This window comes from Pristiophorus japonicus, chromosome 7 (genome assembly GCF_044704955.1).
Source record: "Pristiophorus japonicus isolate sPriJap1 chromosome 7, sPriJap1.hap1, whole genome shotgun sequence".
NCBI lineage: Eukaryota > Metazoa > Chordata > Chondrichthyes > Pristiophoridae > Pristiophorus > Pristiophorus japonicus.
The window spans coordinates 159879927-159899547 of record NC_091983.1 but is presented as its reverse complement, the minus strand read 5'-3'; the positions used below and the strand labels follow the sequence as shown (position 1 = coordinate 159899547).

General features: G+C 42.5%; 1 protein-coding gene and 1 long non-coding RNA gene across 5 annotated transcripts in view; one reads left to right on the top strand and one right to left on the bottom strand.

Moving 5' to 3' along the window:
- The window catches only part of LOC139267323 (interferon gamma receptor 1-like), a 63685-nt gene extending 46267 nt beyond the window's left edge, over positions 1 to 17418 (bottom strand). For both annotated transcript variants that reach the window (XM_070885458.1, XM_070885457.1), the window contains exon 1: positions 17211 to 17418. In XM_070885458.1, coding sequence (XP_070741559.1) covers positions 17211 to 17283 — 73 coding nt within the window. In that variant the 5' untranslated portion in view covers positions 17284 to 17418. The remainder of the gene's footprint in view (positions 1 to 17210) is intronic.
- LOC139267324 (uncharacterized) overlaps positions 16905 to 19621 on the top strand; it is a 37363-nt gene continuing 34646 nt past the window's right edge. For all 3 annotated transcript variants that reach the window (XR_011593885.1, XR_011593884.1, XR_011593883.1), the window contains exon 1: positions 16905 to 17540. This is a non-coding gene — a long non-coding RNA (uncharacterized lncRNA). The remainder of the gene's footprint in view (positions 17541 to 19621) is intronic.

The following is a 19621-nucleotide window of genomic DNA, read 5'->3' as shown; positions in this document are numbered from 1 at the left end:
AAGACTTGAAAAACGGGTTCTTCTTGAGGAACAATGCAGGAGATTGAAAGAGAATATATAGAGGTGTGCTGGATACAATACAACATAAAAAAATGCAAAGAATTGGGATAAAACTGTGTAAAGAAAGTATTCCACAAACAAAACGATTCAACAGTGGAAGAACAAAGTGATCCAGATGTGCAAATGCAGATAGAAAAAGCCATAAAAAGCAAATAGGATACTGGGTTTTATATAAAGGTAGTGAACATAAAGGCAAGGAAATTCTGATGAATTTGCACAAGACATTGAGAGTGCAGTACTGCAGATCATTCTGTGTACCCCATTATAGGAACGATATTACAAAGCAAACAGCAAAGATTCCAGGAATGAGAAGTTTTAGTTACGAAGACAGATGAGAAAACTCCAGGGGACTAGACAAGCTTAAAGGAAATCGAACAGAGGTTTTCAGAATGATGAAAAGTTTTGAGAGGGTTCGCAATCACATGGGGGATCGAATCCAGATGTTATACAAAAAACAAAAAAAGGTGCAAATTAGAATAATTTGTTTTTGCAATGTTATTATAGTTGGGGGCTGATTTCCAACTGGCCGTAGTGTAGACCCGCTGTACCGAAGAACTGAAAGAAAAACCTTAGCAGTATTGGGAGGAAGCTGCTGGCTGCTTCTATACCAATCCTTCTATCTGACAGGGCAGCTCTGAAACTTCCAATAGCCACTTTACCTAGGTAGTCCTAGAGGGAGTTGCTCGACAAACAATATCCTGAAAAATGATGCAGGAAGCTTTATGATGTTACTCCTGCACCAAGTACAAAGAGCAGAAAGAGGTATTCAGGATCTTCCTTTCAATTACCTCTCAATGCCTGGGAATAAACACAGAGCTTTGGGCAGAGGATAATGGGCTCCAAGATGCTTTAGCACAATTGGCTACTGAAGCGAGGGCATTTAGAACTAAAAGGATACAGAGAAAGGGCAGGGAATTGGGATTAGAGCAGATAATTCCCATTGAAGTAGCAGCACCAGTACATCACAAAGAACTGAATAACTTCCTTCTGTGCTGCAATATCTAAATAATGCTGTGCGCAAATCTAAGTTTTGAAACCTTCCAAATGTTATTAAAGCTTAAATTTTAAACATAAAAGAGCTGATTAAATGGGATGGGATTTGGGAGCAACTTTGGGCATTCATACATGTGCATAGAGCTCCGGTTGCTCCAATTAGAATTTCTGCAAACTAGCAGTACATCTCCACACTGTTCTGCTCACACTCCTCGAAGATTTATACTGGTATCAAACCAGTTCTTGCAGTGAGATCACTAACACAAAATTCTTACATTTAAGATGTGCTTTTTTTAAAAAAGTAACTGTCTACAAACTGCACCTCATTATTTCAACTTTTGTGAAGGTGGTCACATTTTGTAATAACCACAATGCCCATATAGATTGGAGGCCCCGACCTGCGAGAGAACATCAGCGGCAGGTCGGGGCCATAAAAGCAGCGGCAACCATGAACAGTGTGGAGGTATGCCACTTCAAGGTACAGCGCGAGCTGGTGCAGAAGGGCGATGGCTATGAAGAGTGACGTCATCAAGATCCAGGTCGGTGATTGGAACGTGGACAGATACAGCAGGAGCGGCAAGGTCGAGGTGAAGGAGCGGCGAGAGATTGTAGAGACACATGATCAGGGCCCAGGGGAGGAGCGAGTTCGGGGCCAGGGGCAGCACGGCCAGCCCACACTGCAATATGCGTGTGCACTAGGTCCGTACAGCAGAGCTGGTCTCCAGTCGTCTTGGGTAATCCTTGCCACTGGACCAAGACCTAGCTCTGTCAAGCCTGTGTGGTGGCTGGTGTGAAACGACCACCCCACGTTAAAAAAAAATTCACGCACAGGCATCTTCCACCCTTCAGCATGTGAACTCCTCTTTTTTTGGGCGTGGAAGCAAGTCATCCTCATTTCGAAGGACCACCTATGATGATGATAGATTACTATCTTTTACGGTTAACATGAAACAAACACAGTAAAACACTTACAGGAAAAGGAAAGCAACATTTAAAAATCATTACTACAGTACAATAGTCATTAGATTAAATTAGTAGCTATGGCTGTATTATTTTTGCAAATCATTTACTGATCAACTCCAGGACAGCAACATCCTCCATAAGCTATAAAACTTTGAACATTGGACAAGAATGACTGGACCAACCGACAACCTAAGCCACTTCTCACAACAACAACTTGCATTTATATACCACCTTTAACATAGTCAAACGTCCCAAGATGTTTCACAGGAGCGATTATCAAACAGAATTTGAGAGCGAGCAACATAATGAGAGATTAGGACAGGTTCCTAAAAAGCTTGGTCAAAGCGGTAGGTTTTAAGGGGCATCTTAAAAAGGAAGCGAGCGAGGCAGAGAGGTATAGGGAGGAAATTCCAAAGCTCAGGGTCTTGGCAGCTGAAGGCACGCCCGCTAATGCTGGAAAGAAGAAAATTGGGGACGTGCAAGAGGCCAGGATTGGAGGAGGACAGCGATCTTGCTGGGTTGTAGGGCTGGAGGAGGTTATGGAGTTAGGGAGGGGTGAGACCATGGAGGGATTTGAACACAAGGATAAGAATTCGAGGCATTGCCAGACCAGGTTCTAAAACTGCATTTTTACATCATGGTGCTAATCTAAATTAATAAAATAAAAAAAATATACACAATATAAATCAAACTGAAAATAAAAAGGGCAATTCACAAACAAATTCATGGAAATTAGATTAAATAGTGTTACTTTTGCTTGTAAAAGAATTTTTATATTTTTGAATTTTTAACTCCGTGCCATAATAATATAGCAATAAAACAAAACCAGATTTGTATATTTTGCTTTAATTTGTAATAGCAAATAGTCTTGTATTCAACGTGATGCTGGTCACAGATGTGCTGCAAGTGACTGCATTATTGCTTGAAGTGCAGATTAGGACTGACAGGGTTGTCAGGCAGCATGGTACAGTTAACTGTTTAACAGCAGAAAAGCTTTCAGTATGTTATTAATATATTGCCTTCCGGTGAGTTTAATTCTAGGCAAGAATGAGCAGCATTAAAAGATTCATGCACTCAATTCTGCCAGTCAAATAAAACCCAGGATGTTTCTCAAAAACAATATGTAAATATCCATAGAAATGAAAGTAGAACCATGTTATCATCGACGCTACCACACTGCATACCAAGCAGGAATAGTCGTCATCATGTTTAAAGTACCTGCTTGCAAAGTCAAATGTGGTCTTACTCTGTTTAAACAAAGCCAATGAGAAATTTGGGATTTTCAGATTAAAACTGTACAAGCTGCTCAAACATAAGCAATAGAAATACTGTGGTGCAATATTAAAAAGATGCTAATGATAATCATATTTAGGAAAGGGTGCATTTAGGAACCACTGAACAGGGAGAAAATTGCATAAGCCTATAGGTGAATTCTCAAGTTAATAATTCCATATTCAACAGTTCCCTTGTATTTCCCCAGTCACTTTGTAGACTAAGAAAGCCAGACTCAATAGATGTTACCACATGTTAATTTGGCATGTGATAAAAGATGGCATAACAAGTTTTAATTTCCTGTTGAATCATTACAAAACACAATGACGTCAATTGATTCAGCACCACCTGCAGCTCATGTGACTTATAGCTTATACTTCTGGGTTTATATACTTGGGATGCTGTATTTATGTTGTAGTTACTTCTGCAAAATTTTGGGAGTGAGGTACAGAGCATTGATCAGACCCCATCTGGAGTACTGCGTTGAGTTCTGGGCACTGCATCTCAGGAAGGATATATAGGCCTGGGTGTAGATTCACCAGATGGTACTGAGCTAAAAGGGCTAAATTATGAAGGCTGTGGATGCTGGGTGAATTAAAATTTTCAAGACTGAGATCGATAAATGTTATTAGGCAAGGGTATCGAGGGATTATGGAGCAAATGCAGGTAAATGGAATTGAGGTATAGATCAGTCGTGATCCAACTGAACAGGCTCGATGGGCTAACTGGCCTGCTCCTGTTCCTACGTTGCAGTGTGATACATGTCACTTACAGCATTGGAAGAAAAGGTCATAATGTACTGTTAGATCAATGTGCACTGCTAGGTTTGTCTCAATCTCGACCTGAAACTCAAGTCAATTGTCTAAAAAGGTAGACAACAGTAGTAATGCCTTACAGATAGCTGCACGTGCACCCATGTATATGAATTCCTCTGGTCTGTGTAACATTTAATGCATTCCAGGTGTAATAAGCAATTCCCCAGGTGGAGAGGGCAGTTGTTTTTCACTTCTCATCCATCAGGTGAAATATTTTTTTTAAATCAAGGAAGAATTTGGGGGAGAAATTTGTGGAGCACCGGACACCTGCCCAATGGGGACAGCGACTGCGGTGCTCCTGCTCCTCCTGGCTCCACACAAACAAAAGTATTAAAAAGTCGTGTACATTTTTGTGGCTGCCTGCAGCGGTCACTTTAAGGCCACTGCCATTCCAGTAAAACTGAGTGGCACTTGCACAGCACATACACCAATCAGCTGATGAGGAATTCTGAGCCGGGTCCTGAAACAGGTGTTAGCACCCCGATTTACACATTCACGAGCCCCAACGCCAGTTAAAGGTTATAGAACACATGCATACTCCATGCGAATGAATATCAAGTTCACATTCCCAACAACGGTGTCTATTACTCTACTAATTTTTTGTTTCCAATCAGAAATACAATGATCCATTTCGGGATTCTTAATTAGCCACATGTGGATAGTGGCTACCATATTGGACAAAACTGGTCTATGGGATGCCTTGATTGTTGCGCGAGTGAGGAGTGTGTTGAGAAAAGTCTGAATCACAACACATGACAGTCATGGGAAAGTTACTTGCTTTTAAGTTTTACATGTAAAAACATGTTAGATATGGGAGAAGTTCCAGAGGACTATAACATTTGCAATCGTCCACTCCTGTTCAAAAACTGGGAGAGGGAGAGGAAGAAAACTACTAAAGGCCACTGTCCAGGACAAAATTAATTCCCACTTGGAGAAGCATGGGTTAAAGGCAAATTGTGTCTGACTAACCTGATTGAATTATTTGATTAAGTAACAGAGAGGGCTGATGAAGGTAGTGCAGATGTTGTATATATGGACTTTCAAAAAGGCATTTGATAAAGTATCACATAACAGACCTATTCGGAAAATAAAGCACATGGTATTGAAGGGACAGTGGTAACTTTGCTATGTAATTAGCTAAGGGATAGGAGGCAGAGAGTAGTGGTGAATGTATATTTTTCTGACTGAAGAGATATATGCAGTGGGGTCCCCCAGGGGTTAGTATTAGGACCATATAGGGAGTATAATTTGAGGTTTGTGGATGCCACAAAACTTGGCAATGTAGTAAATAGTGAGCAGGATAGTAGCATAATTCAGGTGCAGGGTGAGAAAGTTGGATCTCTAACCAGCGTACTAAGCTTAAATAAAGGAGACTATGAAGGTATGAGGGCAGAGTTGGGCAAAGTGGACTGGGAAAATCGATTAAAGTACAGGATGGTTGGTGAACAGTGGTGTACGTTTAAGGAGATATTTCACAACTCTGAAGAAAAATATAGTCCAGTGAGGAGGAAAGGGGTAAGAGAAAAGAGAGCCGAACTTGGCTAACTAAAGAAATAAAAGGACGGTATCCAATTAAAAACAAGGGCATACAAAGTGACCAAAACTAGTGGGAGCACAGAAGACTGGGAAGCTTTTAAAAGCCAACAAAGAAAGACTAAAAAAATGATTAGGGAAAGAAAAGATAGACTATGAAAGTAAACTAGCACAAAATATAAAAACAGATGGCAAGAGTTTCTATAGGTATATAAAAAGGAAAAGTGTGGCTAAAGTAAATGTTGGTCCCTTAGAGGATGAGACCAGGGAATCAGTAATGGGAAACATGGAGATGGCAGAAGCTCTGAACAAATATTTTGTATCAGTCTTTACGGTAGAGGACACTAACAATATTCCGACAGCGGATAGTCAAGGGGCTATGGCGGGGAGTGGGGGGTGGGAGGAACTTAACACAATCACTAAGGAGGTGGTACTCAGTCAGATAATGGGACTAAAGGCAGATAAAATCCCCTGGATCTGATGGCCTTCATCCTAGAGTCTTGAGAAGTAACAGCAGGGATTGTGGATGCATTAGTTGTAATTTACCAAAATTCCCTGGATTCTGGGGAGGTCCCACCAGATTGGAAAACTGCAAATGTAACGCCACTATTTAAAAAAGGAGGCAGACAAAAAGCAGGAAATTATAGACCAGTTAGCCTAACATCCGTGGTTGGGAAAATGTTGAAGTCCATTATTAAAGAAACAGGTGCAGGACATTTGGAAAAGCAAAATTCGGTCAGGTAGAGTCTGCATGGATTTATGAAGGGGAGTCTTGGAGGATGTAATGAACACGGTGGATAAAGGGGAACCAGTGGATGTGGTGTATTTGGACTTCCAGAACGCATTTGACAAGGTGCCACATAAAAGTTCACGTGTTTGGGGGTAATATATTAGCATGGATAGAGGATTGGTTAACCAACAGAACAGAGAGTCTGGATAAATGGTTGGCAACCAGTAACTAGTGGGGTGCCGCAGGGATCGGTGACGGGACCCCAACTATTTACAATCTATATTAACAACTTGGAAGAAGGGACTGAGTGTAACATAGCCAAGTTTGCTGATGATACAAAGATGGGAGGAAAAGCAATGTGTGAGAAGGACACAAAAAATCTGCAAAAAGAACATAGGCTAAGTGAGTGGGCAAAAATTTGGCAGATGGAGTATAATGTCAGAAAGTGTGAGGTCATGCACTTTGGCAGAAAAAAAATCAAAGAGCAAGTTATTATTTAAATGGAGAAAGATTGCAAAGTGCCGCAGTACAGCGGGACCTGGGGGTACTTATGCATGAAACACCAAAGGATAGTATGCAGGTACAGCAAGTGATCAGGAAGGCCAATGGTATCTTGGCCTTTATTGCAAAGGAGATGGAGTATAAAAGCAGGGAAGTCTTGCTACAGCTATATAAAAGATATTGGTGAGGCCACACCTGGAATACTGCGTGCAGTTATGGTTTCCATATTTTCCGAAAGGATATACTTGCTTTGGAGGCAGTTCAGAGAAGGTTCACTAGGTTGATTCCGGGGATGAGAGGGTTGACTTATGAGGAAAGGTTGAGTGGGTTGGGCCTCGACTCATTGGAATTCAGAAGAATGAGAGGTGATCTTATCGAAACGTATAAGATTATGAGGGGACTTGACAAGGTGGATGAAGAGAGGATGATTCCACTGATGGGGGGAGACTAGAACTAGAGGGTATAATCTTAGAATAAGGGGCCACCATTTAAAACAGAGATGAGGAGAAATTTCTTCTGAGGGTTGTAAATCTGTGGAATTCACTGCCTCAGAGAGCTGTGGAAGACAGTAAAAGACAGTTTCTTAAATGATAAGGGGATAAGGGGTTATGGGGAGCGGGCGGGGTAGTGGAGCTGAGTCCATGATCAGATCAGCCATGATCTTATTGAATGGTGGAGCAGGCTCGAGGGGCCGTATGGCCTACTCCTGCTCCTATTTATGTTCTTATAGACAGACTGGTGAAATGGGCAGACATAATTTAAAGTGGATAAGTGTGAAGTGATGCACTTTGGGAGAAACAACATGGAGAGCTAGCGTAATCTAAATGGTACTATTTTGAGGAAGGTGCAAGAACAGGGACTGAAGGGGCATATTCACAAATCTTTAAAGGTGGCAGGGAAAGTTAATAAGCCATTTAAGAAAGCGTATGAGATACTTGGCTTTGTAAATAGAGGCACCGAATCCAAAAACAAGGAAGTAATACTAAACATTTACAAATCGCTGGTTAGGCCTCAGCTGGAATATAGTGTACAGTTCTGGAAAACACACTTTAGGAAGGATGTCGAGGTTGTGAAGAGGATACAGAGGAGGTATCAGGGTGATATCAGGGATGAGGGACTTCAGTTATGTGGAGAGAATGGAGAAGCTAGGATTGTTCTCCTTAGAGCAGAGGATGTTTAGGGGAGACCTAATAGATGTATTCCTAATCACGAGAGGTTTTGATAGAGCAAATAAGGAGAAACTATTTCCTCTGGCAAGTGGGTCGGTAACCAAAGGTCATAAATTTAAAATAATTCCCAAAAGAACTAGCAGAAATTAGGAGAATTTTTTTCCCCCCCAGAGGGGTTAAGATCTGGAATGCACTACCTGAAAGGGTGGTGGATTCAGATTCTATAGAAACTTTCAAAAGGAAATGCGAGATGTACTTAGAGGACTAATTTTCAGGGTTATGGGGAAAAAGCTGGGTTGTAGGGTTAAATTGGACAGCTCTTTCAAAGAATTGGTACAGATACGATGGGCCGAATAACCCCCTTCTGTGCTGCAAGATTCTATGGGCTACAAATTCGCCTACCTTGCGCCCAGTTTTTTGCCGATATTTCGGACATTCGGAGAAGTCTTGCGCCGGTGGTTTTTAAGTACCGCTGGGGAGCGGACCGCCGGCGTGAAAGACTCGAAATAGTGCTTTCGCCAAAAATTGGGCTCACAACATACCCGTAGTTAGGACAAAAAAAAACACCTGGGGAAAAACCTGCGTTGCAGCCCTTGGAACAGTGGTAGGTATGAAGACCTGCAAAAAAAGGTAAGTTAAAGCTTTTATTTTTTAAATTCTTTTGCAGCAATTCGATAGCTAAATGTCTTGTGAATGTTTTGTGATTTCTTATTTTTTTTGGTGAAGGCCTCTGTAGCAGCAGTATCAGCTTTGGAGAAAAGTTGCAGAAAATTCACGGTTTGTGCCGCGAATCCTCGTGCAACGCCGATTTTTACCGCTGGGCAAACGGAAGCCCGAATTTTAGGCCTCAGTGGTAACGGAGTCATAGCGGCGAAAAAATATCGCTACCACCAGAAAACAAATTTGTAGCCCTATATATATATAGACTCTATCCTGGCTGACTTGGGGAAAACTGGCAAACCCAACTCTATTAAATGCAAAGATGTGGTCACACTTTGAACTGGTGCCTGAAATTTGTATTTTAGTGTGTTGTTGAGTTACACTACTGTTTTGTTAATTGGCATTCTATAGGGGTCTAGAAAAGATATTCCAATTTATAACTGCTATTTCAAAGTCTGGCTGGTAAAGAAATATCCTTCCACCAACTGGCAACTACAATGTTTCACAACAAACAATTGGTTGTATATTGTGTAACTAATAGTTCTTGAAATACTGGTTGGTTTGGCAACTTTGTTGCCCCAAAAAAACTACTTTACTGAAAGCAAAATAGAACAAAAACAGCAGTCAGAGGATCTATTACTAAGCAATGGTGTGGAATCAAAACTCCCAGAGTTTTGTTGTTTGCTGGTGGTCACGTTTTAGAAAGAAATATCGTGTACTTTACAATTCATTAATCTGATACCATTGAGATTTTTATTTGTTTTTTTAAATTATCACAATTAAAGAGCTCTCTGCATATCCATTTCAGGATGCATCAGGATAAAATGTAGCAATGGGATTCTCTCAAATAGCATCTATATGATAATTGCGGATGGCCTGTTTGGAGACAGTATTCCATAGCTTCCCTTCCTTCGGTCTAGCTGAATAGTTGCCGATATGCAACTAAAATGGCTAAAAAAAAATGCTTTAAAAAGGGATACAAGGCTGCCGGAAAAGTAGATTGTGGATAGAAGCAGAAAGGATCCAGAGGTTTTTTAATCCTATGCAATAGACCAGATTAGTGGAATGAGGAAGTAATAGATATATGAAACAATACGGTCTTATCAGAAAGTGCTTAGCAAACTTCTTTTTCATTCCTTTGAGAACAGACATCATCTCCCCATAAAGGCAGAGGCCATATTGAGAGATGAAAAGTAACAAATATTATCCCAATACTCAAAAAACTGAAAGACTTAAATAGAGAACTATAGATGGGTTCACCTTCAATTTGTGGTGGTGAAAATGTTAAAAACCATCATGTGGAACATTTTCAAATGATCAACTAAATATTATGAAAAACACAAGAAGTAGTCAGCATAGATTTAAAAGCGAAAGGGGTGCAAATGCAAGGGAGTTCTTTCACAGAGTAACTGAATGTTTCAACAGATGAACCTTATCTGCTCAAAGAAGACAGACTTGTGTTTCAGAACTAGCCATGCCTCTAGCCAAGCTGTTCCAGTACAGCTACAACACTGGCACCTATCCGACAATGTGGAAAGCTGCCCACGTATGTCCTGTTCACAAAAAGCAGAACAAATCCAATCTGGACAATCTACTCTCAATCATAAGCAAAGCGACGAAGGTGTCATCAACAGTGCTATCAAGTGGCACTTCCTTACCAATCATCGTCATAGGCAGTCCCTCAGAATCGAGGAAGACTTGCCTCCACTCTTAGCATGAGTTCTTAGGTGGCTGCACAGTCCAATACGAGAACCACAGACTTTGTCACAGGTGGGACAGATAGTCGTTGAGGGAAGGGTTGGGTGAGACTGGTTTGCCGCACGCTCTTTCCGCTGCCTGCGCTTGTTTTCTGCATGCTCTCGGCAATGAGACTGGAGGTGCTCAGCACCATCCCGGATGCACTTCCTCCACTTAGGGCGGTCTTTGGCCAGGGACTCCCAGGTGTCAGTGGGGATGTTGCACTTTATCAGGGAGGCTTTGAGGGTGTCCTCACCGATGCCCAGTTTGGGTTCTGCCAGGACCACTAGGCTCCAAAGCTCATTACAGCCTTGGCCCAAACATGTACAAGAGAGCCGAATTCCAGAGGTGAGGCAAGAGTGACTGCCCTTGAAATTAAGGCAGCATTTGACTGAGTGCGGCATCAAGCCCGAGTAAAACTGAAGTCCACGGGAATCAGGGGGAAAACACTCCAGTGGCTGGAGTCATACCTAGCAAAAAGGAAGATGGTCGTGGAAGTTGGAGGTCAATCATCACAGTCCCAGAACATTGCTGCAGGAATTCCTCACGGTAGTGTACTAGGCCCAACCATCTTCAGCTGCTTCATCAATGACCTTCCCTCCATCAGGTCAGAAGTGGGGATGTTCGTTGATGACTGCACAGCGTTCAGTGCCACTCGTAACTCCTCACATAATAAAGCAGTCCATGCCCGCATGCAGCAAGACCTGGACAACATTCAAGCTTGGGCTGATAATTGGCAAGTAACATTCGCGCCACAGAAGTACCAGGCAATGACTATGCCCAACAAGCGACATACAACAGCACTGCCATCGTCAAATCCCCCATCAACATCTTGGGGGTCACCATTGACCAGAAACTTAACTGGACCAGCCACATAAATACTGCAGCGACAAGAGCAGGTCAGAGGCTGGGTATTCTGCAGCGAGTGTCTCACCTCCTGACTCCCCAAAGCCTTTCCACCATCTACAAGGCACAAGTCAGCAGTGTGATGGAATACTTTCCACTTGCCTGGACAAGTGCAGCTTCAGCAACACTCAAGAGCTCGACACCATGCATGCAAAGCAGCCCACTTGATTGGCACCCCATCCACCACCTTAAACATTCACTCCCTCCATCACCGACGTACTGTGGCTGCAGTGTGTACCATCTACAAGGTGCACTGCAGCAATTCGCCAAGCCTTCTTCGGCAACACCTCCCAAACCCATGACCTCTACCACCTAGAAGGACAAAGGCAACAGGTTCATGGGAACACCACCATCTCCAAGTTCCCCTCCAAGTCACACACCATCCTGACTTGGAAGTATATCGCCGTTCCTTCATCGTCACTGGGTCAAAATCCTGGAACTCCCTCCCTCCCCCCCAGCACTGTGGGAGCACTTTCACCACATGGACTGCAGTGGTTCAAGGCGGCCACCATCTTCTCCAGGGCAATTAGGGATGGGCAATAAATGCTGACCTTGTCAGCGACGCCGACATCCCATGAACGATTAAAAATAAACTTTTATTTATATAGAGCCTTTCATGACCTCAGGGAATCCCAAAGCACATTACAATCAATGAAGTACTTTTGAAGTGTAGCCACTGTTGTAATGTAAGAAATACAACAGCCAATTGCGCATAAAAAGATCCCACAAACGGCAATGAAATAAATAACCAGACCATCTATTTCAGTGATGTTGGCTGAGGGATATATTTTGGCCAGGACACTGGGAGAACTCCCCTGCTCTTCTTCAAATCGTGCCATGGGATCTTTTACAGCCACCCGAGGAGGCAAAATGGGGTCTCGGTTTAAATGTCTCATTTGAAAGACAGCACCTCCAACAGTGCAGCGCTCCCTCAGTACGGCACTGAAATGTCAGCCTAAATTATGCGCTCAAGTCTCTGGAGTAATGCTTACAAACAAGACCTTCTGACTCAGAGGTAAAAGTGCTATCTCTGAGCCAAGGCTGAGCCCAATGGGCATAAATTGACTTGGATTTTCTGAAAGTGTTTGGTGAAGCTCCCTTAAAGACTAAGTGGCTAAGGTTTATGGAATTAATGGCAAAGTAGTAAATTTGATTCAAACAACATGAGGAAGTCATAAATGAAAAAAGCTCTGCCAGGAAGGAATTGACGAGTGAAGTTATGCAAGGTTCTCTTTTGTTCACATTGAGCAAGCTATAAGGAGATCAGTTCCAGTAATACTATTCTACAGGTCTAACTGGCTAGTGTAATAAACAGAGAGATCAAAGTGACCAGGATTTTACTGCGGTATAATGGTGACTGAAAAAGAATTTGCATTTATAAAGCTCCTTTTATGACCTCAAGATGTCACAAGGTGCTTTACAGGCAATAAGGTACTTTTATTTTTGAAGTGTAGTCAATGTTATAATGTAGGAAACCCAATTTGCACACAGCATGGTCTCACAAACAACAATGAGAATGGCCAGATAGTATGTTTTAGTAATGTTGTTGGAACGATAAATATTGGCCAGGACACCCTTGTTCTTTTAAATGATTTGTTTTACATCCACCCAAGAATGGGCAGACAGGGTCTTGGCTCAACATCTCATACAAAAGTCAGCACCTCAGATAGTGCAGTGTTGCTTCACTGGAGTGTCAACCTAGATTTTGTACTCAAGTCTCTGAAGTGGAACTTGAATCTACAACCTTCTAACTCAGAGGCGAGTGTTACCAATGAGCCAAGACTGACACCCAAGGGGAGAAACTTTATACTTTGCCCACTTGAATTGTGAAAACAGTACAATCGTGGTATCCATTTTTTAATCTTCTTTAAGTGTCTTAGGAGGTTTATACATTAAAAGAATTATATAATTGCAAGCCGTTTTGCTGCTACAAAGGCATTTATACTGCATATTCCAATGGATTTTAATAAATTGAAAAAAGTTAATAAAACTTAATTATATTTACATTTAGAATTAACCTAGAAAAAGTATTTCCCTCCATCAGTTTTACAAAATTAAAATATTGAAAAAAATCTACCTCTCACTGGCTCAGAGACAGCTCAACTCACATTAATGATTACATTACAACAGTGACTGTACTTCAAAATTACTTCATTGGCTGTAAAGCGCTTTGGGACATCCTGAAGTTGTGAAGACCACTATATAAATGCAAGTCTTTTTTTAATTGCCTGTAAGGTTTCAGCATTAATCTGGAGTTCAATACAAATATTAAACTGTACAGTGCTCCGTTCAGATGGCACCTTGAGTAACACATCCAACATTGGCCACCAAGCTGCAAGAAGGCATTCAAGCCTTGGAACCACGCAGAGAAGAGCCACAAGACTGATTCCTAGCCTCAGAGAACTGAGTTATGAATGTAGTGGACAACTTTGAAAAGAGGTGATGAAGTGGTATTCATAACAGAAGAGTAGGATTAGGCTATTTGGCCTCTCGAGCCTGCTCCGCCATTCAATAAGATCATGGCCGATCTGATCATGGACTCAGCTCCACTTCCCTGCCCACTCCCCGTAACCCTTTATTCCCTTATCGCTCAAAATCAGTCTATCTCCTCCTCAAATATATTCAATGACCCAACCTTCGCAACACTCTCGGGCAGAGAATTCCACAGATTTGTAACCCTCTGAGAAAAGAAATTCCTCCTCATCTCAGTTTTGAATGGGCAGCCCCTTATTCTGAGACTATGCCCCTAGTTTTAGTTTCCCGAGGAGTAGAAATATCCTCTCTGCATCCACCTTGGTGAGCTCCCTCGTTGTCTTATATGTTTTGATAAGATCACCTCTCATTCTTTTAACTCCAATAACCTACTCAACCTATCTTCATAAGTCAACCCCCTCATCACTGGAATCAACCTAGGTGAATCTTCTCTGAACAGCCTCCAATGGAAGTATATCCTTTCATAAATATGGAGACCAAAACTGCATGCAGTACACCAGGTGTGGCCTCACCAATATAGTTGTAGCAGGATTTATCTGCTTTTATACTGTATCCCCTTTGCAATAAAGGCCAACATTCCATTTGCCTTACCTGTATAACTAACTTGTATGCATCATGCACAAGGAACCCCAGATCCCTCTGTACTGAAACACTTTGCAATTTTTCTCCTTTTAAATTATAATTTACTTTTCTATTTTTTGCCACCAAAGTGGATAACCTCATATTTTCCTACATTATTCTCCATCTTTGTGTCATCAGCAAACTTGGGTTACATTACACTCAGTCCCTTCATCTAATCATTAATATAGATTATAAATAGTTGAGGCCCCAGCACCGATCCCTGCGACACCCACTAATTACTGTTTGCCAACTGGAAAATTACCCGTTTATCTTGACTCTCTGTTTTCTGTTAGTTAGCCAATCCTCTATCCATGCTAATATATTACCCCCAACCCTGTGAAATTTAATCTTGTGCAGTAACCTTTTATGTGGCACCTTATCGAATGCCTTCTGGAAATCCAAATACACCACATCCACTGGTTCCCCCTTATCCACCCTGCTCGTTACATCCTCAAAGAATTCTAGCAAATTGTCAAATCTGATTTCCCTTTCATAAAAGCATGCTGACTCTGCTTGATTGAATTATGCTTTTCCAAATGTCCTGCTACTACCTCCTTAATAATGGACTCCAGCATTTTCCCCAATGACAGATGTTAGGCTAACCAGTCTATAGTTTCCTGCTTTCTGTCTGCCTCCTTTTTTAAAACATTTGCGGCTTTCCAATCCACTGGGACCTCCCCAGAATCCAGGGAATTTTGGTAGATTACATTATTCATGTAGTCACTTCTTTAAAGGACCCTAGGATGCAAACCATCAAGTCCAGGGGACTTGTCCACTTTTAATCCCATTATTTTACCAAGTACTACTTCTTAGTGACGAAGGGTCATCGACCCGAAACGTTAACTTGCTTTCTCGCCACAGATGCTGCCTGATCCAGAGATTTCCAGTATTTTCTGTTTTTATTGTAGAACGGACTGCCTGGTAGAGAAATGCAAGCAAAAATGTTTGTCTTTCATTTTGGATGCTGGGGTGGGGAACTGTAGGTTATTTATTGGATGGATGAACGGAGATAAGCTGACTGATATCTATCTGTATTTTGTGATCTTTTAAACTTAAAAATCAAAGAAAACTGCAAAAAGCGATGCTGTGAATTATTAAGCATGGTGGCCTTATTTTGTTTCCACAGGCATGTGTCAGGAAAAAATTAGAGCAAATAAATAAAACAAAAGTGCCAATTTCAAAAATGCTGTGGTCATCAAAGTCCATTCTGTCAATGTATAATGACAAACAAATCAGATGTGGATCAATTTCAACTATAAACATGCAGATGTAGAATCCACAGGACAGGCATTTAATGGAGACATTAATTAACACTGCCAGTCAGTTCCACGAATGCAGAGTGTTCTTTCATCATTAAGTGCTTTACTTCCTGGGTTACTTATTGTTTGTTAAGTAAATAAACACACATTTAGCTTTGTATTGCGAGTATATGTAACGCATTTTCTTATAAAATCTGTGTATGTAACTAAAACAGTACCGCAGCAGCCACACTCCGTGGAGTCTTAACAATTTCTATTGGACAACACTGGACTAACTATATTGTTTTAAGATATGCAAGTATGCATTATGATGCATTATGTGCAGACACAATATGTGTGTGTACATATAGATACGATTAAATTTTCCTAATACAGCCAGTTGACAGTGGTAGAAGAAATATAGATTTAGATTTGTGTTTGCCTTCATTCAGTTTAATGAGCATCAAGCCTGTGCCCTGAACTGGGCCTCAACGCTACAAATACCAAAATGTACAACTATGTGTTGAAAGTGGCAAAAGGAAATCGGGTTTTGCATTAATCAAATACCTTTTGCTATCGGTCTAATCGGAGTTTAGAAGGCTTTCAACGCTCATCTTTCCTTTTACTATTCCCATCAGGAAGTGACGTTCCCGATACGCCCACAAAAAGTCCCGTTCCCAAGGAGCTACCAAACTGTTGCAATCCTGCTGCGCTTAGAAAGCTAAAACATTTTTTACAAGGGGCAGAGTTTTAAAACTAAATAAAAAAATGATTGAGCAATTAAATTAAAATTTCAAATTAGTCACACACACCAAAAAACCCATGAAAGAAAACCCTTAAACCAGCCGAAACAGGATGTGGTAGAGGCGTTTGCCCAGTTTACTGTACGTGACAAGAGGGCCAGAAGCAAACAAAGGCAAGAAGGCAGGCACAGCTGCATCGACTGGCCACTTTCAGCAAACAGCCCACTGAAAATCTCCCTTAGTTAACTTAGAATGATAACTTTACAATTTGCCTTTTACGCCTCCCCGTGAGATCAAAGCACTGTCTGAGGTGCGGCCTTTGGGATGAGACGTTAAACCAAGGCCCCGTCTGCCCTCAGGTGGAGGTAAAAGATCCCAGGAAGAGCAGGAGAGTTATCCCGGTGTCCTGGCCGATATTTATCCCTCAATCAACATAACAAAAACAGATTATCTGGTCATTATCACATTGCTGTTTGTGGAAGCTTGCTGTGCGCAAATTGGCTGCCGCGTTTCCCACATTACAACAGTGACTACACTTAAAGTACTTCATTGGCTGTAAAGCACTTGGAGACGTCCGGTGGTCGTGAAAGGCGCGATATAAATGAAAGTCTTTCTTCCGCCCCGCCCCTCCCCATGTCGTAGCATTAATTCCCAACTAGGAAGAGGCAGTAAATAGGAAAGCACGGGCAGGGTGTTGAGAAACTCGCACTCCAGGCCTCCTCCAGCCCCACTTGGCCCTTTCTCTAGGAGCCCTCCTGAAGGGTCTCGGCACTTACCCTGTCCCGGGAGCGACCCCGAGCAGCACAGGCAGAAAGCGCAGGCGAACAGCAGGCTCCAGACTCGGGACATTGTAAGCAGGCTCAGGAATGTGTCCGCCGCCTCACGGCCCACTGCTCGGCTCCGGGGTCCGCCCAGCCAGCCAGCGGCTCTCTCCCGATACTCCTTTCCTCACATACTGAGGCGGCTCATGGACACTCCTCTCTCACAGCCGGAAGGCGGCGCATTTTGGAGAAACAAACGCGTCATTCTTCACGGTAACCCTTTCGGGTCAAACTTAACAGCTTTCAGAAATATTCCGAACGAAAGATGCTGCAAATACACCGCAGGTCAGTTCGCATCTGTGAAGGGAAATGATCGATTGGGGCGTTTTATAACCCATGGTTACGGGCCTATCTTGTCAGATTGTATGAAGTTTTGAACCTTAAACTCTCAGGGGCCCAAATTGCCCCTTTTTTATTTTAAGAGCGGTGACCGCCTCAAAGAGGTGGCCACATATCGGTGATGACTCTCTGTCTAGTCAGTGCGGAGTAAAGACCTTATTCGAAATTGCCCTACCAGCGGTAAGCGCTACTGCTCCGACCGTGCTTCCACCCCGTCGGACACTCACAGACCTCCCCCACCAATCGGTGGCGAGCCCCTTTCCGTTCCGCATGGGATATTGCCCTGCAGGAGCGGAGCAGCTGCCTCTGCGGGAAGCTGTGTGTGCCTGGGTGGTGCGTTCACCCTTAAAGGGGAGGGCACACTGCAGCGGATGCCATGTTATTTTATTTGTCGGCCGATGGCCAGGTTAGGACGACAATGGTGTCCACAGGTTCGGCCGATCCTAAATGGCTTACCCCTTATTCTTAGACTGTGACCCCTGGTTCTGGAACTCACCAGCAACGGGAACATCCTTCCTGCCTCTAACCTGTCCAATCCCGTCACAATTTTATATGTTTCTATGAGATCCCCTCTCATTCTTCTAAACTCCAGTGGATACAAGCCCAGTTGATCCAGTCTCTCCTCCTATGTCAGTCCTGCCATCCCGGGAATCAGTCTGGTGAACCTTCGCTGTATTCCCTCAATAGCAAGAATGTTCTTCCTCAGATTAGGAGACCGAAACTGAACACAATATTCCAGGTGTGGCCTCACCAAGGCCCTGTACAACTGCAGTAAGACCTCCCTGCTCCTATACTCAAATCCGCTAACTATGAAGACCAACATGCCATTTGCCTTCTTCACTGCCTGCTGTACCTGCATGCCCAATCTTCAATGACTGATGTACCATGACACCCATGTCTTGTTGCACCTCTCCTTTTCCTAATCTTTCACCATTCAGATAATATTCTATCTTCCTGTTTTTGCCACTAAAGTGGATAACCTCACATTTATCCACATTATACTGCATCTGCCATGCATTTGCCCGCTCACCTAACCTGTCCAAGTCACCCTGTAGCTTCTTAGCATCCTCCTCACAGCTCACACCGCCACCCAGCTTAGTGTCATCTGCAAACTTGGAGATATTACATTCAATTCCTTCATTTAAATCATTGATGTATATTGTAAATAGCTGGGTTCCCAGCACTGAACCCTGCGGCACCCCACTGGTCACTGCCTGCCATTCTGAAAAGGACCCATTTATTCTGACTCTCTGCTTTCTGTCTGCCAACCAGTTCTCTATCCACATCAATACATTACCCCCAATACCATGTGCTTTAATTTTGACACTAATCTCTTGTGTGGGACCTTGTCAAAAAACTTTTGAAAGTCCAGATACACTACATCCAGTGGTTCTCCCTTGTCCACTCTACTAGTTACATCCTCAAAAAATTCTAGAAAATTTGTCAAGCATGATTTCCCTTTCATAAATCCATGCTAACTTGGACCGATCCTGTCACTGCTTTCCAAATGCGCTGCTATTTCATCTTTAATAATTGATTCCAACATTTTCCCCACCACCGATGTCAAGCTAACCGGTCTATAATTCCCTGTTTTCTCCCTCCTTTTTTAAAAAGTGGTGTTACATTAACTACCCTTCAGTCCATAGGAACTGATCCAAAGTCAATAATATGTTGGAAAATGATCACCAATGCATCCACTATTTCTAGGGCCACTTCCTTAAGTACTCTGGGATGCAGACTATCAGGCCCTGGGGATTTATCGGCCCTCAATCCCATCAATTTCCCTAACACGATTTCCTGACTAATAAGGATTTCCTTCAGTTCCTCCTTTTCGCTCGACCCTCGAACCTCTAGTATTTCTGGAAGGTTATTTGTGTTTTCCTTAATGAAGACAGATCCAAAGTATTTGTTCAATTGGTCTGCCATTTCTTTGTGCCCCATTATAAATTCACATGATTCTGACTGCAAGGAGCCTACGTTTGACTTCACTAATCTTTTTCTCTTCACATATCTATAGAAGCTTTTAC